General features: G+C 40.6%; 1 protein-coding gene and 1 long non-coding RNA gene across 9 annotated transcripts in view; one reads left to right on the top strand and one right to left on the bottom strand.

Moving 5' to 3' along the window:
- The window catches only part of LOC147753332 (uncharacterized), a 31,447-nt gene that overhangs the window by 5,561 nt on the left and 2,101 nt on the right, over positions 1-23,785 (bottom strand). For 2 of the 8 annotated variants that reach the window (XM_086968726.1, XM_086968725.1), the window contains 4 exons: positions 22,911-23,117; positions 21,585-21,670; positions 21,089-21,261; positions 16,135-19,616 (listed from right to left, as the gene is read on the bottom strand). In XM_086968726.1, coding sequence (XP_086824852.1) covers positions 19,519-19,616; positions 21,089-21,261; positions 21,585-21,670; positions 22,911-23,015 — 462 coding nt within the window. In that variant the 5' untranslated portion in view covers positions 23,016-23,117 and the 3' untranslated portion in view covers positions 16,135-19,518. Of the gene's footprint in view, positions 1-14,627; positions 15,330-16,134; positions 19,617-21,088; positions 21,262-21,584; positions 21,671-22,910; position 23,785 lie in introns of those variants that run through there. The other 6 variants (XR_015311510.1, XM_086968728.1, XR_015311508.1 and 3 more) reach the window with 5 other exon arrangements.
- LOC111261463 (uncharacterized) lies at positions 21,677-23,421 on the top strand. Its single transcript, XR_002680980.1, has 2 exons — positions 21,677-22,479; positions 22,766-23,421. It is a non-coding gene; the product is annotated as an uncharacterized LOC111261463 (long non-coding RNA).

The raw sequence follows: 23,785 nt of genomic DNA, 5'->3' as shown, positions 1-23,785 counted from the left end.
CAGCTCCAACTGATACACCTTATGGACTGCTTGTCCATCACAACATCAAGTCAAGCGGCCTAACTGCTCTGTGAACTTTTGTACCTACCTGTAGTTTACCACGATAAGATGCTCTGAGGTGCTGCTGTCTTTGACGAGTGTTTCTAAAGATGCCGCTAATACAAAAAAGGAAACGACGCTCGCACTTTTTTTCACTAATTCAAAGCAAAACTCTACGTCTTTTAAACCCTTCTTGATTTTTCAACAATGGAAAAGAAACTGAATTTTTACAATTTTGGAAGGGAATTCACTATTTACATCACGGGTTCCTTTCTATTTCTCTGCATCTAACGCTTAAAAGCCAATGGACATACACGCGCAGTGAATAACGCGCCCAGTATTATTTTAGGGGGCATTGAGTCTGCTAACGGCGGCAAATTGTCCCTTGGCGCGCATGTCCACGCTCCTCCCAGCGTTCGCTATTAAGGGCGTTGTCGCCCGCGTCGCTATTGCTGGCCTGTTGCTCCGTATTAACATCCTCATTGTACTATAATAACATTGATTTTTTAGCAGGAATGTCTTTTTTTTATTCACTTTTAAAAACCACGACAACGAAGGAACAGTGGGAGTTACCCCTGAGTCGGTCGGCGATTTCAGAGGTCCGTGATCTCCCCAAGATAAACGGAAGCTTGCAGGTCGTCCGTACAGGCTATCCATATTCGTAAGCACCAGAGGCATGGAATGTTTATAGCTACTACGCAGAGACGCCGACAAACGAAACACTGAACACGAAGACTTTGTGTTACGTTCCGCGGGTTCAGCGGACGGCAGAGCCGCAAAGAAAAGGGGCTGCGTTTGTTTTATATGTTGCTTTGTTCTGGTTGTTCTCTTGCTTATTCGGGGATCCGCCAATATTTTTTTCGACCGGCCTGATTGCTCGCTTATTCGAGGCCTGTGCTTAAATCTCCACAAGCAGCAGAATTCTATGGCTGTAGATCGTTGCAACTCTTGCCGAATCTGTGCGGCTGCCACCGCCAAAGTCATTGCGCATTTGACTTTTTCTATAGCGTCGCATCAACGTTGAGCCAGGAAGAGGACCGGCAGCAGCATCATCAGCACGCACCGGTATAAATAGCGATCGCGGTGGAGCAGCTCCGGCCGGAAATCTAGGTCAAGTCGGATCGCTGCCAAATCGAGCCACGACAAAAATGCTACGAAATTATAGACACTTAGTCATCCATAATATACTAACACATACACTTACTTAGACTCGCAGATCCGAACACAATGTTGATACCAGATAATGCCCAAACTCGACATGCCATTTGCGGACGTACGGGCCTATGCACATATCCGGTCAACACGCCAGACTCGCTAATCACACACATATTCAAAGACACATGTAAATGTAAAATACACAAAAATGAAAAACGAGATTAAAAAAAAAACGTAACTGAAACCTCATCAATAAAAATATCCAAAAAAAAAGAAGTAAGACCATCCCACCAAGCGCAAAAAAATTGTTTCGAGCTCTATGTCCAATACCACCGTTAGATACCAAACGGCTGACTACCAGAATAAAACCGAGTACGTCTACGTTCTCATTCGAACCTAGACAACAATGTATTTTTACAATTAGCAGACAAACATTAAGCTATCAGTCCTAAAGCACACTCTAACAGTAGGACTTCTAACAGGTAGGAGAATCCGTCCGGTGGCCGTACATAATGTGTGCAATAGCAACAGAGAAACTCGTGCAAAAGAATGCAATGAAACATAAGACAGGAAGGCTGAAAGTCGCCGAAGTAAAAGGAGAATGAAGACCGGAATGCAGAATCAATAGGAAGACTCAGTAGAAAATGAAGAGCATCAGAAGATGGCATCTGGCCACGATGACGGCGATGGCGGTAAATGGGCGAGGATCAGACCAGGACAGACAGAAAAACGAATTTCTTTCGACGAAGAAGAAGGAAAGCGAAAGTTGTTGAACGATGAGATTTGCGACAGACCGACTGGCAAATGCGTCCTACACGACGGGTACGCATACAAAGACATAGGCCACACTCTTTTTGGCTACACAAATACAAAGGGGCTTGCGAGCTTTTTGTCGTAGCAGTAGAATAGCAAAAAAAAAAAAGGCCATAAAGGAAATAGCGATTTAGCTACGGAGTTCGATTCACAAGGTAATCAAAGCGAAGATAGTCACACCACTAGTCACGCACGGTGGCATAGGTAGCATTTGGACCGACGATCCACGCCGCTATTAATCAACGGTTGCCACTCAGCCATACCTGGCGAGTAGACAAGTCAACAAGCGAGACAGCAACGACGAGATATCAAGAAAAGCAAAAAGACCGGAGGAGATCCATCCGTAGGAGCCGTCATCAATGGTACAACGTAAGCAGGGAAAACTACCACAGCCACTGGCTATTATTGTGAGGGAAGAGAAATTTAGAGGGATGAGCAGCCAGCTGCCTAACAGAAAAAAAAAAAGGTAATTCGCGTCAGCACACGCACAGCAAACCGGACCCTGAACTCAGAAGCTGGTCGACATGGGGCGATTCCAGAAGCTGGAGCTCTTTCGCAAGAAAATGGTTTCCGGCGATGGACCAGCGGATTAAGGGCCAAGATGTTAGACATAAGATGTTAACAAAATGCCCTCTTCCACCGGGAGCTAAAAAGCCATTACGATTACCCCAGCGACTACAGGTCTTTCATTTCGCCAACACGTTACACTTTATGGTGACTGCTCCTTCGTCGGGAGTCGTTATGTCTTTCCGCCACTGACTAAGGAGACACAACAAACCCTGAGCGTTTAGTTGATCTTCTTAAAAGGCGCCGTTCGTTCTTTTTCATTATTCGATAAGGCTTTTCTATAACATTTGACAAGATAGCGCGGTCGCCCTTGCGATTAAGAGAAGTCCCCTTCATCGTTTCTTTCAATTTAAGACTTTCTTTCACTTTAAGAGAGAGAACACCATGTATACTAGCACAGTACCGCAGTACGTCATGAATCGTTGTCGAATACAGTTTATGTTCAAACAGTGGGTTTGACGCCAGCAAATGACGTTCTATGACTTCCACGTATGTCTAACTCGTCAACGCGGGTACAATGTCTGGAAATTTAAATATCTTTCACTGTTTTCTGTGAGATCCCCACGCAACCGAGACACCCTCGACGTTTTGCGATCTGGCTAGGAAATGTAAAATTATCTTTAGGTGAACGGATAGCTCTTAGTTGAATGTGTGCATTGCCTTTACTTGACCCAGTGGTACAAGCAGTTGGGAGAGGTTTAGCTAATTGCATAGATGAAAAGGAAAGCATATCTCCTGTATTGACCCATACGCCGCATGTAAATTTCTTATCAGAACTTTGCGATTAATAAAGCATTACTTTGTTTACACGCACCATTTTCAAATAAACGAACCAGAAAGTAACACGTTTTTTCTTTTGTCTGCCTTAAGTCGAAGCGTTTTAGTGGCAGCATCCTAACCGAATGGATCCCATCGGAACCACACTGAAAGCTAATTCGAATAGCTACAGGTGTAATCATAATTATTCCGTATTTATTTGATTAGACAAATCTTTCTTGGTCTCATCAAAGCTTACGTTTCCAAAGACCAGCCATCTAAACAGCGTTGAACTTCCATTGTTTTTTCAAGCAGCGCATATCAATAATGTCTCTTTGTTAAGCCACACTTTTCGCGTAGTACATGCCGCCAGCAAGGTTTGAACCAGCCTATCCATTGTGTCAACAGTGAGGTGTTGAGGTATTTTTTCAAGTTCCAGCATATCTGTCAGCTGTGAAGTCATTGGGCGAACGTTGTAGGAGGTCAACCGAACGGCAGGATAATAACGCTAGTATATTAACAGTAGTTTCGGCTAATAGATGTATAAATGGGTGTAGGGGCAGTTTTAACTAAGGAAGAATCAAGTGTCGGCATTGGAGACGTGTTCTTTCAACGTGAATATTTGCTATGGGGACAGGTCACTAAAAGAGACAGTTATTAGGGGTTCTAACGATTTGCTATAACGAACCACGTTATATTGATTTTGCTTGTCAATGACGAGGCAACGATTACGCGGGATTATTTTAAGGGGCAATTAACTTATTTGTCTTCTTCAAGGTAACCGATACCTCGTACAGATCTGGAGGTAACTGCAACATTGTAAATCTTTGCCTGCGGAAGATATCGGGGCAGTTGAAGACAAGTAGAATTTATTTGATTCTACCTAAATGCTTGTAACTTATTAATTATTAACTATGTGGATGATGACTGCGGTCTTTGAGGAAACTTACAAGATTATCCACCGATAATCCACCTAATTCAGTAAGGATCAGAGCGCAAATATCTACAGTGGAAAAGCTCTAGCTGTAAAGTGAATTTACTAATCGTAGGTTGATGCGAGCATAAATAATTCGACTCAGCGGTGAAAGATTTAAAATCTTTTAAAAATCATCTTTTATAAACTTCGAGCTCAAATGAACCAATAGAGAAAGAAGTAGATTTTATACAAGCTTTGAAAGTTACCTATGCATAACCTACTCTATCACGGATTTTTGAACTTATCCGTTGCAAGAGCGTGGTACAACCTGAATTTTCCTACGAAGCGTTTAAGCTTCCCGGCAAACTCTGCACAAGTTTTAGCTGACGATCCCAAAAAGACGACTAGCAAGTGATAGCTGATTCATTTAGCTTTGTATGAGCTCATTTTGCATCTTCTATCCCAGTAAAGCAAATCACTTAGAGGAACCTAACGTACCAAGCTAAAAGTCTAGTGCAATTGTATATTGTCAAAAGAACGAACGCCCGCCAAAATTCAACGCCGTTCACAATTGCTCTTAATCGCTCCCTGGTGTATATTTCACATAATCGACAGTAGGACCAGTTTCTCAAGATAGAAAAACCATCGAGAAATACAGAAGCTTTAGTATCCCGTTTCATTATATTCGTCCTGTGTGCACCTTAGCAACATGAGCCCGACCAACGTTTAATGCTTAATCAAGCCGACAGCTATTGCCACTCGCTAGTTAACCAGCCCTCTTCTAGCGAAAGCCAACAACAAACGCAAACGAAGCGAGCGAATCGCGGCAAAATCGAAAAAAGCGGAAGTTGTTTTCGTTGTATCGGCAGCAGGCGCTATGATCATCGTCATCGATTCCACCAGCGAAAAAACCACGCTTGCTACTGATGGCACATTCAGCGGTCGCCGCCGAAATCAAAATCGGAAATGCTGACGGACACACCGACAGATAGGCAGGCAGGCAGGCAGGCAGACATGAGATGGACGGACAAAACCACGGCTAACGGCGGCCAGCTGCAACGCTCGCAAAACTTTTTAACGGCCGTCGTTTTCTGCTGGGGGTGCAATAATTTAACTGCTGTTTCACTGACTTCGTTGTCCTCGACACGGCGCCAATCCATCTGTCCCGCATTTCAGCACTTCAAAACCACATTGGCCGTCGACTTCGTGAGGTTGAAAGACAACGGAGAAGGGGAAGACCGGATCCGATTCCGAAGTGAGCACGGCACAAACATCGCCGTGTGGAGAACCAAAGTTGCGAAGGCAGCGGCACAGCTTCAGCTTTCGCGGCTCCAGCGGCTTTTGCTGCAGCAGGGACAAATAGCGCGCGCGTGAGCATTCGATATGAGCGACGCTGGAGAAAACCAGGCAGTCGCAACAACAACAGAATATTTTCCGTCGAATTGCCACACATTTTTTTTCTCTCTACGATTCTTCCTGTCCCACTTTTCAGACTGCTCTCCTTAGCCGTCACTAGCGCTAGCGCTTTTGGCATCACTTTTCTGTCGGCTGACCCGCCGTTGTCTAACCGGAAGCTAATCGCCGTTGCATGTTACTAACGGCTCTAACTAGCTAGCTAGCTAGCCACGAGCCCCGCTGACTTAGCGGAAAGTTAACGTTGCGAGTCAGGCAAATTTGCCATGCCTCCTAGAACCGGAGAATGGGGGCCATTTTAGAGAAATGCACTAGAAGAACACTGCTGAACAGAATGATAGTAATGTTGACGCTTTCTCAAATATTGCACTCGATGCTGCTAGTCTCAAAAACATACCTGGAAAAAAAAGTCAACGTTGTAGTGGTGCAGCCATCTTTTAAACTAACGAAGCCCGGGGGTCATTACAAAGGGACGTCGAAAACAAAGTATTCTTTATGCCCCTTTCTGGCCGGGAAGCGGAGTTGAAGTTCACACTGGCCGCGGACATATGTAAAGAAAAGCAAGCATATTTAGCTAATCTACGCCGTCTGTACGATACGGCACTGGGGTGAGTGCGTAAAATAGCGTAAGCATTGTTTGCTTTGATTGAGCTCATGCGTCGTGCAAAGCCAATGTTGCGACGAGCAGCTTTCGTGGATGCACGGCTACAGCGGTTTGTGGCGGCTTCAGATATTCATAGGGTTCATATTAAGAAATTATAGTTGATTTGATCACTGCACTTAAATGAAATTGTTTGATAAGATGAATTCCTAATTTCCCGCGAGTACGTAGATCGTTATACACATACATAAACAACAATTTCTTACATCAGACGTAACAATTGTCAGTTCGTTGATAAGAATAGACACTATTCGATACGGCTTGTATATCACCTTAAAAAATGGCGTATTTTTACCATGAACTAGTCTCATTTCCATCGCAGCGATAATGTGTGTTGTGTTGTGTTGTGCTGTGTTAATTAATTGATCTGGTGCAAAATTTCAGTGCGTTGTACAACAGACAACTGTTAAAGCAAAGAACTTCTATTACCGAGCCCCTTATTTCTACCGGGTAGACGATATCTTCATACGCATATATCTCTAACTGTTAACTGAATTTTGTGTTCGGTCAACTGTCGGATGATCTGTAATCCTTTAAATACATAACGTCTGTCAAATCAGACATTTCTATTGTACTTGTAAATAACTCTTGCAGCTAAATTACTCATTATATTGAGCTACAATCGATTTGTTTGTTATGAGCTGTTATAAAAGCAATAATTGGCGCCGTACGTGTTTCATGTCCATAAATAGTGGTATGAAATATTTTGCACTACCAAGCGGTGCCTTTAACGCGAAGGGGCTGTCTGTAATTGAATTCAGGGGGTTTAGAGGTACGTCTGTCATAAATACAACGGTTTGGTTTCTAACGATACGAAGGTTGTTGACATATTTTGAATTTTGATTATATTGAATGAGATGGTTCCAGTAGCTGACGCGAAATCGCCTTGGCAACTGTAGAATTCTCATACAGCAGTTTGATAAAATTACAAAGGGTATTTTTAGATCTCAGCTAGCAAAAATTCACTCGCTAAAAATGGTCGCAACCATAGCACTCACATAGCAATGACCTGTCTGTGCACTGTACTCAATGAGTCAACAAAAACAACATAGATCAGATAAGAGTTTGTTTCTTAAGGATCCCATTTGGGTTTATGTACAATCAATCACAAGTGTCATCACAGGTATCATTTGTCGAAATCTGGTAATGGTAACTACTTGGACGTAATGGCGTTACCGGCCTGATTCTTAAGATCGTTGAGGCAGAAAGATAGCTATTATTTGAGGGTCAGTGTTTCAAGCTTACATCGGCATTCGACTTCTGCACAAAGTGCGTATTGAGTTGGCATTAGTTGAAGGCTCAAATCAAATAAGCACTCGACAATGATGAAGCACCGCAAGGTTTCGAAAATAATAGGGCTCGGTTCAAAATACCATATATGAAAAGTATTCTTCATGTGAAAATACTGATTATCGAACTCAATGACAAGTCAGTCACAGCTACATGGCACATTAAATCGACAAAAATGTGCAAGATTTCGATGCTGAAAAATAAACGTTGGTGTGTTTTTATTAAATTTCTATTTGTCTAGATTTCTATCTTTTCCATATATACATTCGTTATCTCTTTTAGTACCTGTCATTCCGAAACTTTAAAATGTCTGCTAATTACAGTGGTGCCAGGAGTTCGAGAAGAGGACGTTATTATATTTTGTTTGTTTAATTTTTATTGCATAGCACATTTCGGTGTAAAGGCAGGTTGTTAAAGCCTGCCTTTATATAGCTTTTCGTAGTTCGTACATGCGGTGATAATAGTGCACCCACGACATATATGACATAACATCTATAACTGAAACAACATATCTATAGAAGTTTAAACAACTTAACATTGAGTGCTTCGGGATCATAAGAAAGTTAATTAACTACGAAAAAGTACATATATAGAGCTTTGTTAACGATTTAGAATTTCAAATAAATGTCGTCGCTATAGTAACCTTACATGGGCTAACGAACGCTTGTTTTCAGATCTGTACGCCATCTTTAAAAAATTGTACTTGCTTATTTGTTCTTGAACATGCAATTGTGGGTTCGCCACGTATCTTAAGCAGATAGTTCTGATGAACCGTGAACTATTTAAGGCTTGGTCGCTATCGCCTGTCAAGCTACGCAGTTGGGTTGAGACGGAACCCGAATAGGTGCTTAGCAAAAGACTAGCAACCTGATTTGAATCATATCAACAGTAAGCACACAGCCTTTCCTTACTTACCATTCTTTATCATTGTGTGCTGTCCTTAAAAGTACCTGCCACTTCGAAGCTGATCACTTCTATTTTTGCTGGTTGTGCGCAGCCGGCCTATCCTTTATTACTTTACTTTACTTACTTAATTTACTTATTAATCGAACCGAAAAATGCGAGATTGGCCGACAACAAACTCGTTATTATATTCTGTATCGGGCTCCTATTTGAGACTAAAGCGATTTTTTTTTGTAATTAGGAACGATTTTACGAACTCGTGGATTTAAGGACATTTTCCGGATTAGTATACACTGACCAGGTCTGTCGATGGCAGTAGAAACTAACTTGTTCGACTAACTGTTCGACGGTCTAATAAGATCCACAGATAGAAGAGCCTCCTTCAGTCATAAAAAAAGTGTCTTCGAATACGAAGTTCGGCCATTAGCTAAACCGACGATCGCAAAAAGTATCTGCGAAAATGTCCACCAACCACATCATCGTACTGAAAATGCTCGATGCACGATGTACAGGCGAACTCAATGACGTTATAAAATTCACGGTTGGAACTTGATATCGAAATAGCATCTCCAGGGTCGGGACTACTACGACAGAGGTGTTGGAAACTCCCCGGATTGGTTGGGTTATGAATAATTGTTGTAGTCTTCAGATGGGGTGGAGATTTTCCCTTTCAGAATGGACAGCTGTCAGCATCGGACTTTTTGTTTTGCCGAGCGAAAGTCGTATACCGCTAGAATCCTGTGGATCGTTCTCAAAATAGGTACAATAGCCACGCGCTTGACGAGACCTCTGTTCGTGCTATAAGAGCTTATAATTGCGCCAGGAAGCTTAATAATAGAAGCAAGTTGTCATATTTATGTAGGGCTAAATTGACTACTTTTAACTGAATTAATCATAGCCAACGTAACGGCGTGAAGCCTTTCGACTGTACCTTGTAACTTGCTGTACAGGAATTGACGCAGATATAAATATACAGAATTATAATGGTAAAAGACAATAAGTGTCTCCCTTTTTATATACTACTCCACTTCACGTCATCATTGTCATAGCATAAATTCGAGCTATATCGCTTTCTCTGATTTTTCTTTAATATACATCGTTTATTTTAGATGTATAAACTACTCCTCTTAATTCGAATTGTTAATTTTTTTACATTGAGCTCAAACCTCTCAGTACGACTACCCCCCCCCTCCCCCTCCCCCTCCCCCCACACACACTGAAACCTTACAAATGACTCGAACTTGGTGGAGGCTGATCACGCTACCAAAACGTAACTGCAATATAAGTTAATATCATTTCGTTCAATATCTGTTTTTTAGCAAACAACATTCCGAGCTTCTGTATGATTGTTCCAGTGGTACCCATTTCTACAGGCTTTAATTTGATGAAAGTTATTCATCTGGATACAACAGACCTCCTTAGTAACTCAGTAGTAGGGTAGCCCACACCTTGGCGGAACTATTCGATCATAAGCAAGTTGTGTGACATCCACCGTAGGCATAACCGTTCCTACCAAAGGAATGGTAAAAGAAATTCACCTCAACGGGTCGTTGTTAGGCGAAGGGTCAGTACTTAAGGGTTAATTAATTAACTTCAGCAGTGGGCCGGCACAAAAAACTAAAGGGTTTTTACCAAGTTTAGCCACAAATTGGCAAGAACAACAATGTATGCAGTCCTTAGTCCAAACTTACTCTATAGCATTACGGCATGAAGGGCAAGCGAATATTTTACTTTGTTTTGAAAGTCTGCATACCTTTTGAAACGAAATCGTAAGTTACTTTTCGAAAATATGCGCCAAGAGTTGCTATATAAATCAATTATTGAATTTCAACTCATACATGAATGTACAGTGCGGACTATGCCGCATGAGCAAGAACGACTCGGACGAATGGTAAACAAGATAAGGAATGAACCCCATTGTTTTTGTTCAGTTATTGTTATTATTATTATTATTATTATTATTAATTATATTTATCATTCCTTTAATTCTTTTTCACCTGACGATTTACACATAATATAGAAGTACGGAGGTTGCCACCATGCGAAGCCTCTAATTATCCCAATCTCCGATAATGTCTGAACGCCAAATGGACACAACATTGACTGCGACTCTTCTTGAAATAATCATACGTTTTCTAATTAAGTAGATCCTAATTGTTCTAAAAGCTTAAGCTATATTCCACTGCTAAGGTAATTTAATATACATTTATCTCGAACAGGCACATCAAAGCTGGCTCAGCCATTTTTAAATTTTTGCAGCTAGAAACCCAAGTACGAGCCCGTATTCAACTTTGGCGTATAATTAGTTGTATACAACATCTTGCCCCAGATAACATGCCTCTATCATAGATCACCAACGCGGGATGGTACGAATTGTTGTCTTTATAATATTTTAAAAATGTTCGAAATTCATTGCTTTGCCGAATGTGTGGAACTTCCGGATGGTAGATAGCCTCTATCTTTCGTTGTACGCTCCAAACAATGTTTTTTGCAGGTCTCCATTGATCTTGAGCTGACTTGTATTACAAGCCACCGTGAAATAAATCCTATGTCTGTGAGTTCTGAAAGTATTAATGCTCACAACTTCATAGTAAAAAAAACAACCTTTCTAGGAGTAATTATGAGCTCTACACATTTGTTTACTAAGTGCAATGCGTTGCATTTAACTGATAGGTTACCATCACGTATTCCAGAACGTGAAACGCAAGTGGTATAATAGCGCCGGCACAACGTTCTGATACATCACAGGCTAGCAGTTTGCAATGTTAACGGACGAACATTTGGTTTGCCGTTCTTAATTGGCACACATGGGCAACCGTACCTATGACACACTAGTAGACACTAATTTAGCATACGTTGTCCTATTTACGTATGGTTGGTAATTATCGAATATACTCCAACATCGCTGTGGGCTTTTTAAAACCGACAGTACCCCAGCGCCATACACCCGTTCGGTACCGAATCGGAGATACACTTGCTCGCCGCAGCTAATCGTATAAACGAATTAAATACACGGTCATTGTTACAACACCTAGGAACTGCTTCTGAGACCCACAACGAGGTATCATTGTATGCCTGAAAGAAACTTGCATTGCTACTTGTAAACGATTTGCTTTTGAGCGTTCAGTTGCAAGTAACCGTGTAAGATTATAATGGATATTAAAATAAAACTTAAGTAATAAGACAAAATCTCGTCTCAACGTGTTCAACGAAATATAGTCTAATGTACATTGAATCCAGTCAACAGAACCGGCTGCGTAAGCGTGCCTGGCTGTTGTCTATTGACAACTGCACGGCTTCGTAAATGGGTCGATTTCTCTTCACTTCAAGCCCATCACTAGCCACTTTGATTCCATCGCTATTTGGAAAGCTTACAAATGCTTCGTACTCTTTAATCACAACCGAACGAGCGATGCAGACGTCTTTTACCGTCGATGAACCTAGACTTTTTATGGTTATCGCGACGGGTGAGGCGTTTACGAATATTTTCGTCCACTTTCTTCTCAGTTATCTGAAGCAAGACTAGTTTGTATTGAGACGAAGCTAAGGGTGTGTCCTTCCTCATCGTCGCAGACGAAGGCCTAAGAACGTATCCAATGAGCTCTACGGCTAGAACACCGTCTGCTGTATTTCTGTCGGCTCACTCATGAATCTATTTCAAGCGCGTTTCTCAATACCAATTGAAAGTACCATTAGAAGTCGCTTGACGGTTTCATAGAGCTGACTGTCTAAGACGCAACACAATCGATCAGCATAGTCCCGATAAGACGTACGACACTTGAGATAGGACACTTCAAATAAATTATTGCCTTAGCAAATACATACAATGTACATTTCACTGTCAATCCAAAATACACATCCGAGGAAAACCACTATCTGGAAAATAAGCAATATCTTTTTTAAGCTCCTACAACTTTTGTAAGGAGTACTGTTCTGCTGATAATAAAGTGCCGCGGTAACCGGGGTCGTCTAGAAGTTTATAGACAAAGCACTCAGTGTAGTAGGCCACTATAAGGCGCTGCTCGTTGTCGTTTGTCCTATTGACCAGCTTCTTTGAACGCGACTCTCGTCAAAGCAGGTTTAAGCTAATAAGACCTGCGCAACGTATTCGAAACGAAAGATAAAATCAGCGACAACGATAAAGTAATGGAAAATTTCTATTCATACTCATGAATGGGTTCAATGCTTCAATCTCAAAGTACACTCTGACAAAAATTTATCGAATAGACATCGTATAGACAAATTTTTTATGAGCCCTATTCTAGTTACGTATTCAAAAATCCTCTTCACTAACTACACCTCAGTAATGTTCTAGGTAGTTCGATTACTAGATATTTAGCTTCACATTGAACTTAAAGCAAACGTTCCAATATAAACTATGTATTTTCGACAGCTTGTAGGGGAAGGTCCGCGTGCCTTGCTCAGGCCAAGATGATTTTACCTTGTAAAGGATACAATGATCACGAGCTATTTGACAATATGTGATTCGCCGAATTGTAGAAGAGCGTAGCGAGATTAAGATGTAACGGGCTAATTTTTACCATTGCTTCAAGGGATCCGAATATAAACTTGATCTAGATTTTTTATAAACCTAAATCGTGAATTACGGATTTACCACTATGCTACAAATACAGCGTTTCATATTGGGGAACGCTTCTTTGTTCTCTAACATTTACAGAAATTGAATTCTTTCAGGCTACAAGGAAAGACAGTGGTCCAAGTAGCCGTCTAATCCCTGTCCTGTAAATTTTCTGAATCTATCGCACTACCTGTATATCCTGCCAAGTCTCAAGTTATAAGAGCTTTAAACAACGGCTGATTTAACTTTGTTGCAAACTCGATGAAATTATAATGTTCGTAAACTGTTAAAAAATAACCGGTGACCAAGTTTTCCTACCACACTTGTTGACAGGATTGTCTATACTCGCTCAAAGCCGCTCTCGTTCTCTAAAAATTTTGCGAAAGGCTGCGAAAGCTCTAAGAAAATTGCGAAGAAAAAGAACCGTTTTCTTCATTTCTACCATCATCAGAATCAGCTTATTACTTTTGCTCGCTACTTCTGTATTATGTTTTGTATTCTACGGGGCTGCCCAGAAGTTACGATAACACTGCCACCACGGTTGCTAACAATAATAATGACTTGCTTGACTATGTCACATTGGAAGCACAGCTTGCTTTTCGTTAGCTGAAAAGCCAAAATTTCAGCTACCGGCAACATAATACAAAAATAAAACTGTAACAGCATGACAGGACGCTGCCATGCCAGGACAAAATAATCCTCACGTACGTTTTTGCAGTCGATACCGCTTTCTTGTTGCGTCTTCATTTATTGTTGTTATCGCTGATGCTGTTGTAAAGCACCTGGGCATTTGCGCGGCCTGTCGTCACGTCAGCGGCGTCGAAAGTTGCCAAAATAGTCGGCTTGAACGAGAGGTTTTTGACGGTGGATGTACCTTCATGACTATCTTTACAACGGCACTCTTCCGTAATGCGGAGCTAGACGCTGATAAAACAATCAAAGTAAACGAAACGAAAAAGTGTGTTCTACACACTGGTAGTAGTAGTAGTAGTTCAGGTAGTGGGGACTAAATATAGAGAACTATGTATTGCAAGGCGATAATGGGAAAATGCCCGTGATGAACTGCTAATTCAATGAATCAGTGGCTCTCAAGCTATTGCTGATGCTATTGTTATATCCATTCGATTCTTGTATTTATAGTATCCTATTATAAGGTCTAGGCCGGATAGCATCTTTGCGAATAGTTCTTTTTGCGGCGCCTTAGCTAAACGGGGGTTTCTTATTTGGAGAATTTTTACCTGTGTCATAGTTGTAGGTGTATTTCATCTCTGATTAAGAAACTCGCAAAAGTTCCGCCAACCCGATGAACAGGATTTTGCAGATTTTGTAGTTTAGGGTATCTATCTCCATATCTGACGTCAAACTCAAGAAAATCTGTTCCAAAGCCCTTTTTAGAAGAACAAGGTAACAGTGAAGTAAAATATTTGTAATTATTTGTTCTAAAGTTCATTCGCAATATTGACCGAAAACCTTTTTGTCTTATAGTTCTTATAACTCTCTACATTTATTCTAATCCTATAACTCAATACAGCGTATCGATTTATAAAAATGCATAATAGTGCGCCCTTTATTTGCAATTCAACTTACTGTCACTTTGTTTCGCTGTTCGGTTTCTATTCTGATCTAAATTTTCTGTTTTAAATCCAGCGATTTTCGTACGTGAAGATTTCGAGGTTAATCAACCGAAGTAGATAACCATTTTTGCAAGACGCAAAATCAATTTTAAGCTTTTGCTTTGTCATATTGATACGTTAGCGAGATTTTTGCAGAAACTTTACTTGCTAGAAGCATGGGCCATAATACCCCAACTGATCCTGTTTAGTATGTAAATCCTGTCGAGACAAGGCGCACAGAGACCCACGTACAACGAATTCGTCGCATCTATTATCACTAAATATGTGACTAAATAAAAATAGTTTACTGCGAGCCGCCAGGAAAACTGTCCAAAAAAGGAACTCTACAATAAATACGCGCCTAGTGGGCGTATCATTGATTTTTTTTTGCCTTCCACCTGTCTCTAACGTCATCTACCGTTTTGAACATCTTTTTCACCCAGCAGTAAACATGCATTTCCTTTTCTCGACAACTAAATATTTTCGAGGGGTAAAACGATTTCAAATAAAGCGGGTCAAGTTGTGTGACTCCTTCAAGCCGAATACGAGAGCCAAACATTTGGAGACATGTTCGGTTTAAAGCCAGCTAAGGAACATCGTACCATTGTACCGTTGTATAGGCTCCTGCAACAAGCGTTGTTAAGAAAAAACCGTTATCTTACAAATTTTATTCGCTTTTACCCCTTTTAAATACTTCTAATGTATCATATGATTCGTGTTGAAAGACACTGGATGTTAATCAATTTTCTAGACTTACATCACGCTATTGTCCACGAATTTCAATAGTTAAAAAACTTTATCATATTAATTGATTTCACGATCTAACGTGTCTGTGGCTTTATTAGACAGTATTTAGATCGCAGTCATTACAAAATGAAAAACGTACCTGTTTGCAGTATAGTACAGGTGAAGATCACCTAAAGAATACGATCAGAACTTGGAATATACTGAGTCAAATATTTCTGTATAGCGGAACGCCTTCGTAGATGACAGTCATTGACAAATAAGTGATCTTCCCCCTGTTGTTCAAGATTATATATATATATATATATATATATGTATAATTGCATGGTATAAGTCATCATGTGATAATGTATCCAAAGCTCCTTTTCCGTCCTATAATCAATTAACATAATGAACTAGAATTATGACTCCATGCGGTGAGTTCTGTATATGTGCCTATTTAGGGCGGATGTCATAGCTGGGGGCGACAATGTGGAGCCATGTTGCGCGAATGTTATACAATAATTATATCCATGCAATTCATGCCACGTGCCATGGCAATCATAAATGAGGTGTCAAAAGCCTATAGCAACGCAATACATATTTCTAAGTACGGCGCAGGCCATTATACGCTAGGTATTTTTTTGCCGGTTTATATATAGACTTACATATATGACATTTCTGTAACTTTTGATTAATTCTAATGTTCTTTTTGTTCGGCTGATATTCTGAAAGAGAAAGATGGAGATTCGCCGTTTGATAAGAGGTCAAAGCGAAAAAAAGTGATGCAATACTTTTAAAAAAGGTCTAATTCATTTGTTTAAAATGATGTAAATATTTCATACGGTTCCATAACTATTTTTTTCGGTGCACAATGAACGTTTACATATCGAGGTATCACGCCAGATACAAGAATGTATCATATTGTTGGAAAAGCTGCAGTCAAGCGTTCGAATTATTAATGCGAAGCCATTGTTTGTATTTAGAACGCTGAGAAATTATGGAATAAAGTAATCCATTAGTAAAGTTGGAGAACTCAAAAAAAAATTCTTGTCTTTCGTGGAAGTGTCCAATGCATAAAAACAGAAATCCGAATTGACTAGAATACACAGGCAGAGAGACACAATATTTAATCTAAGAGACTATATATAGATGAACGTCCTATTATTGCGTTTCCTCGGCACACACCATGTTTTCCCAAAAAATGTTCTTTGTTTGTGCAACTAAAGCAAAGTTATAAAGGATTTTTATTATCTTCATGCCCTATTATTAATTCGTCTTACCTTATATCTTCAAGCAATTGTAGAAAAAGGTGTGACCTAAACATTAATGGCAAAACACAACACGTCCTGCTATCGATAGTCTACATCAAAAAACTGAACCCAACGATTCAGTTTATATTTAACATGATTAAGCAATCCGTACAGCGTACCAAGTACTTTACTTTAATTGCTCGTAATTCATTTTGCCCCAATCTGTTAAATAGTTCTACTACGGGTAACTGGAGCGTCAAGTAAAACGGCAAAGCTTAAAGGCAATCCAAGCTTACCTAGGAATAACATAAATTTCGCTCATAAGAAACGTTCCTAGCAAACATTCATAAGTGCTTGAAAATTAACAAAATGTAATTCTTATAGCAGATGCCATTTCCTTAAATTTTTTTGAAATGTCCTAAGAAATAACGGGTTACCGTGGTGGGTCTGTCGTCTTACGTTTTTCCACATATTCTGGGTCTGCAGTTTATATACGCGCAAATTGTCTATCAGAATATATTACATCAGAGGCTTCTAGACCGACTGAATTACTTACAATATTCACTTTTGGTTCTTGACTGATAGCTCCAGCGTTTAATAGATTGCTTTTGGATTGCCAGAACGTTGCTTGCGCGCAAAAGTAGACATGACAAACTTTTGAGATAAAATTGATTAAAACGAACAGGGTTTTCAACAGAGATTCAGATTTTCAACAGGAAAATCAAATCACGAACGAGCCATCGTAGTAATTATTAAGCAAAAGACATCAATGTGCGTAACATAAACTGACCAAAGCTTTTGACGAACCAATTGATTTTATAAAGATACCTTTTTATCCAAACCGACCCAATCATTATCATGCCAGGTCTTTCTTGGTAAGTCAGATTAAGTAAAAGTTTTTCCTCAACTAATCACGTTCTGAGAGTATCTGCACACGAATCAGTTAGATGCGTATCTTCATAGAAAATAACTAAAATGCGCATTCTAGTGTTTTTCTTACACACAATTCACTGATTGCGTCCTAACCGAATATTGTTTATAAAAGCACCTTGGTTTGCCCACGCTGGCCCTCATAATTTTTAACGCATAGATATGGTAAGGATCCTACAATCTTACATAATGATCCTGGCTTGCCTTTATGTGGATACAAGGAATCCATAATTAATTTCTAGGTTATTTGAAGAATTTTTACAAAAAATACATTCTTGCGTGCTAATTTTTCGCAAAATGTATTGAATGAGCTTTTAAAACAAAATATAAATTTGTCGACAAGCCAGTCAGTAACGAATGCTTATCTTTGACATTTTCTTTATGTTTTATTTCAGTAGAAGTTAACGGACCCAAACAAGCTGAAACCAATGAGTCATTTTCCGAACGCCAGTGCATGGAGGGTTGTATCCTTTTGCGGTCCTTTGGTTGGTCTCAGAAAATAGCTCAGTGCCTATGTTTGTATCAAACTCACAAGTATTATCACAAAGGCTATCCACTATAAACATTTAATTTAATAATAAATAGTAAAGAACAACAAAATTATATCATAATAGTATCGAAGTCGAACCAAAATGTAAAGGCATGATGACCCTGTAGGATGAGGCTAAATTATGGCAATAGAAATTCTTCTAACTACACGTGCGATATGAGTCCGTCAATGGGCTAAAAATGTATTGAATGCCGAACATATTTAACTGTTAGGGGTAACGGTACGCAGCAAACATCATTAGTCCATATTAGTCACGATAAATTGATAATACTGATTCTCCTATAAATTTAAAAATAAAAAAAGTACAACAAAATATAACATTGTTATTTAATTCGAATCAAACTCAAACCATTTACAAACTCAATTAAGCCTACAATACCAGGAATCATCCTAATTCATGACATAAATATAGGTTTTGTACGCATTATCGAAGTTCTGATGAGCTGGCGTCTTGTCACGGAAACAGAGTCGAAACAGCTTTTATCGACGATTCAAATATGACTTAAACCCACCCTTCCTCGTTCATGATCTTTACGTAGATAATCAGATTCTGTAAATAAGGGACTGCAACACGTTGTCAATAGCGTGTGTTTGGCCCACTATTGCACAAGCCTTGTGCCATAGTGTAGGTACGTACACCGATCTCCCTCCCTCGTCACTGCTCCTTTTACGGGCGACAAACTGTTTTGCCCTTAGTTTTTTTCTCTTTCCCTCTTTTTCTTTCTAGAAGCCCTACCGTCCCTGTTTACCGCTGTTGTATGCCTCTCCACGGAAAGCTTACCTCCTTCTCCGGGATCCGCTCATCTGCTTACGTAGCCCGGAAATGTCCATAGCTTTCACAGTCCTCGCCAACCCAGCCATCCCGTGTTGCTCCTTTCCTTTCTTTCATATCTCTCCGCTTTGGTAACTTCTTCGACGTGAGTGCTTTGCGGTTCATAAGCAGCGATTTAACAACAGAACTGAATTGAGCAGACGTCAACTGCACCCATTAACAACAACAACAGCAAAGCAGAAGCATCAGCAGAATCGTCGTTATTAAAGCCTGCTTGTCTTTGGCGTCATTATGACGTTCACTGTGCCAAAACAATGCGAGGGGCAGTTAGCGGCGGCGGTAGCGATCCAGCTAAACGCCAAATGGCCAAAGGTACATTGGTGAGGCTGAAATGACGACGCTGTGTGAGGGGAGAAGGGGGCGCTGTGAAGTAAATGCAAATCGTCTAAGGAGGTATAGGCCGAGGGCATCAGAGCCGCTGATTAGGGCAAAAGGCTGGCTGCCTGACAAACTGACTTACAATTTTACGACGTCGTAGCCAACAGTTTATACCGCGCCCAATGAACTGATGTGCTGTGAAGTGATTCAGATGTCAGCGACGACCGGTCTCAATGGCCGTTGGAATTCTCTAGTACTCGTGGCGCTATCGTTGTGCTGGTAGGCCAGCGTAACGTTTGTTGTAGCTAACGAAAGAATAGAGACCAAATACAATCCCATGAAACAAGGCCGTACGGGACAGAATTGACCAAACGGCTTTCCTTGCTGCTAGCAGCCCTCGTCTATAGAGCACTTGCTAGCAACTGACGCTCAACAGGAATGGTTCGAGAAAGGTAAAGGCTATAACAACGATGTCAGGGAGTATCGAAAGTGAGCAGTACGACGAGCGTCATATAATTACATACCTTTCGACCCATTGACGCGTTATCAGAAAATATGAACCTGATAGTAGGCGCAAAGGAACGAACAAGCAAACAAACAATTTTCCTGCTTTCAATCCTTATTTGTATGCACATATATATATATTGCAATTTCTATGTTTCGTATTTTACGCCGAATTTACAGGCATTCCATCAAACGGCTGGCTCCCAGCACGAAACGAAATGTGTCTATGATTGATTCGAACCTAGACCACAACTAAAATGCTTATATCTATTATATCAGATTTAAGTTTCAATTAAACCTTACTCAATTTATATAATGTGTCTTTGCATCTACATGTAATGGTTGCGTATCACTGCACGTCGTCCCAGTTGCACTACAGCACATTCTATTAAATTTCTGCTACAATCGAATAGCGACGATCGGCGCCGGCTTGTATGCTGTTCTTCTTAACCGAACCTTTGTCTACGAAAAATCACTCGCCAGCAGTCGTATGGCGGCATTGGAGCCAGAGGGGGTTAAGCCGCTCTGCTCTACTACATCTGACATATCGACCATGCCGTTATTGTAGGGGCAAATGTTCTACGATGTTTATATTTTCTAGCATACTAGATCTACTGTGCGATTAAATTACGCGCGCCACAAAATTGACGTTCGATAATAAGGCGACTGTGGCGCCAGTATTGGCGGCACTTACGCGATTCTGCTGCTGGCGACGACGATAGCGACGATGGTAAATTAAAGAAGAGAGTGATGGTAGGTAGAGAGAAATAAATGGAAATATAAGAAACGGATATTTGGAAGGCAGCGGGTAGATGGATCCGACCAGAGAAAGAAAGCTGAGAGAACAGCCTGCGTGATGCTGTTACATCGCCATACAGAAATCCGCACAAACAAATGCATGTGCACCTTTGTGAGTCAACAACACTGATATCGTCATGACATAGCCATGACGACGCTGTTACTTCTGTGGCTATCGCTGCTGCTGGCGTTATTGCATTCGCGTGTGGCTGGCATCGACATTCGGCCATCATCAGCACTCACCGCCACCATCATTATCAACATCAAGCACTGCTGCGATGCTGATGGTGGCAACGACGACGACCCCCCGGAGCAGTCAGTAGACGTAATCATTTATATGTGGCTCTATCGCCGTGGAAACGGTCGTCACGGCGATAGCGTCGAGCGTCTCATTCCTCGCCCTCATCCCCATCGGGACGAGTATGCACGCGTACAAATACATACTAATAACATTATCTATACATAGAAAACGTACACGGATATGATTTGAAGGGCTTGCTGCGATGCGGTTTGCAACGGTGCCGACAGCGACTTTTCGATATTACATCCGAATAATAGCGGATTGCAGCAGCCCTGCTGCCGCTGCTATGTCGTCTGCAACGGCAATCTTCACGCTGCTGCGAACAACCGAGGAACCGATTACGTGACCTGTGGAAGTCGGCTAATGTAGTGGGCATCTCAACAGGAGCAATTACTGATAGTTGGTATGTGCATGCATATCTACATGAGCAAGTGGGGCTGGTGATGTTAATGTTCTGAAGATCGTGTGGTTGGGGGGGGAGGAGGACAAAGTAATATTGCACTGAACCCCAACATGAGACCACAACGGTATGGGATTCGTATCTATCCGTCTATTTATTCAGTTCAGATCGCATCGGCTCTTCTAGTAAGTAAATCCCGTTGTGGAGATCGTCTGTCAAAGATGTCTTCTGCTGCGAACATTCATTAATCTTGCATTTCAGAACACTCACTTCCTTGCATGCAACGCCGAATCAAAGGGATGCAACGAATAGATACCGAAATGGATCTGCTGAGTTGGAGCGACGCTGTGCTGAAGCTAAAATACAACACAAACAATCACATAAATATTTGTTATATAACTGCTTGCTTTTAGCTTAAGATCAGCTAGAAATTTCATAAGAAGCCCATTGGAGACATCTATTATGCAGCTATCACGCACCTGGATAAATTACACTGGACAGGTCTGTCTATTGAATCTAAGGGCACGTAAGGTGGCTTACAGTCGAATAAGGACACAGACATATTTTCTTCCGTGCTGCGAATTGTATGGTGAAGGCGTACTCCATCTTTGTCAACATTTATTGAATTAATCTAATTATCTCAACAATCTCAATTTTTTAAAGGCATCATACATTTTTTGCGCTTCCGCAAAATTATTGGTAAACCATTACTCTGCAATGCACTTTGCACCCCGTCATTATACAGCTGCATATTCGGATAATTTTTTGGAATAGTTCTGCGTAATATTTCTGTGATTGTAAATTATGCCAACAACCATCTCAGATTACATATCGTTACTGGGTATAAAAGAAGTCTGACTTCAATTTACTAGTATAAAATGGCGTGTAACACCGCCAACCGCAGCTTCAAGCGTAGACACTTCACAGTCCTTTATAGTACTACCTGTTTTTTTATAGTTGCCCGTATTTACGTTATGCTCGCCTACGAAAGCAGGTCACTTAACGGCGTTACTTCTGTTAGCGCGCACAACCTTGGCTTGCTGCCCCAGGGAGCACAAATGGGCCACAGTTTGTATGGAGAATTGCAATATGAAGTCACTGTTAACAACAAGGCATTTATCGTAGGAGGAACATTGCGGGCGTAATTCATTACCCTACCAGCGGAGTAAGTTTAAGTGGACCCAGATTCTTGTCTTGTTTGATTTTTTTTCTGTTTGATCTCTTCTTCTTATTTTCTGTTTGGTTTTGCAGTCCAACCAAATGTTTTCGATAGTGCTTGAATGTGGATATGGTTGCTTTGAGCGCAATGCTAGATATTTCTTAAGAACATACGAAGAAACAAGCCGCAGGAGCTCTGTATTATCACAGGCGTAACTAATTTAGATATTTTTAGTTAATATGTTCAGTTATTATCCTAATAGGAACAAATCCTCACAATCGCTTGTTTTAAGGTGTAATATCACAAACCTACCGATAACGGTCTAACTAAGAGTGAATCTCGCCGAACTTCTCTAAAATTTTGTATGAAACAGCGGAGCAACCATACAAATAGCTATTGATATTAATATTGGTGCTTTATTTTCCTTCATTTCTTACTTTCCTGATGATTAATACTTGGTAATCATTGTTGTCAACGTTGAGATTTGAACCAGTGTGGCATAATTCATTTGACGCACGCTGCATGATGAGCTGGCATCTCATCTAATCAGGTTTACATTTATTTACATAAAAAACAAGCAAGTGGTATAGTCGACTGTGTATCGTTGTAGATTCAGCCCAACCCCCGACCAGTAATAGCCACGACTGTAACAAACAGCGACAAGACAATTGTTGACCTTTAATCAGAGGGAAACGCTAAGTTGCGTTTGCCTAAAAAGATCCAATCCTTTCAAGGCTATATAACTGTTGATTACTACTGTAGGATTACTATTTAAAACGAATAAGTAGTGCTTAAGTGAGGCGAACGAATAGGCAAAAGCTCACATAGGCACACATAGTAACATGGATCAAAGCACAATTACCTCGTGTTCTAACAGACATTAGGCGTAGAATTGTTGTATTGTAATATGAAAAGTAAATAATAAAATGGTAGACATATATGAATTCACCAAGATTGGTCATAATTAAGTACCAAGAAAACTAGGTAAATGTAATCAGCGTAGCTGATTCGGACCACGTGTATAAAGTCTCTGGCTTCCGTATTATTATTATTATTATATCAGTAAAGCGTAACAATTACGAAACCCAATCGAAAATAAAGGCAGGTCTCATTATGCGCAATACGCCTAACTATATACCTTTAGGGCATGTCAGATAAAACGGCTTTCTACACATGCTCCCAGTTTATGAAAAATGCGTCCTCCATGTAGAATACCTATTTATATCTATGAGACCATGCAAAACAGAGTCGCCCGTACAAAAGCTGTTACAACATCTGTGCACTTAATATTAGGTATAAGTAGGCAACTACT

Source organism: Varroa jacobsoni, unplaced genomic scaffold, assembly GCF_002532875.2.
Source record: "Varroa jacobsoni isolate VJ856 unplaced genomic scaffold, vjacob_1.0 scaffold_558, whole genome shotgun sequence".
Classification (NCBI taxonomy): Eukaryota; Metazoa; Arthropoda; class Arachnida; order Mesostigmata; family Varroidae; genus Varroa; species Varroa jacobsoni.
The sequence above is the reverse complement of the archived record's forward strand: the minus strand, read 5'-3'. Positions and strand labels throughout refer to the sequence as shown.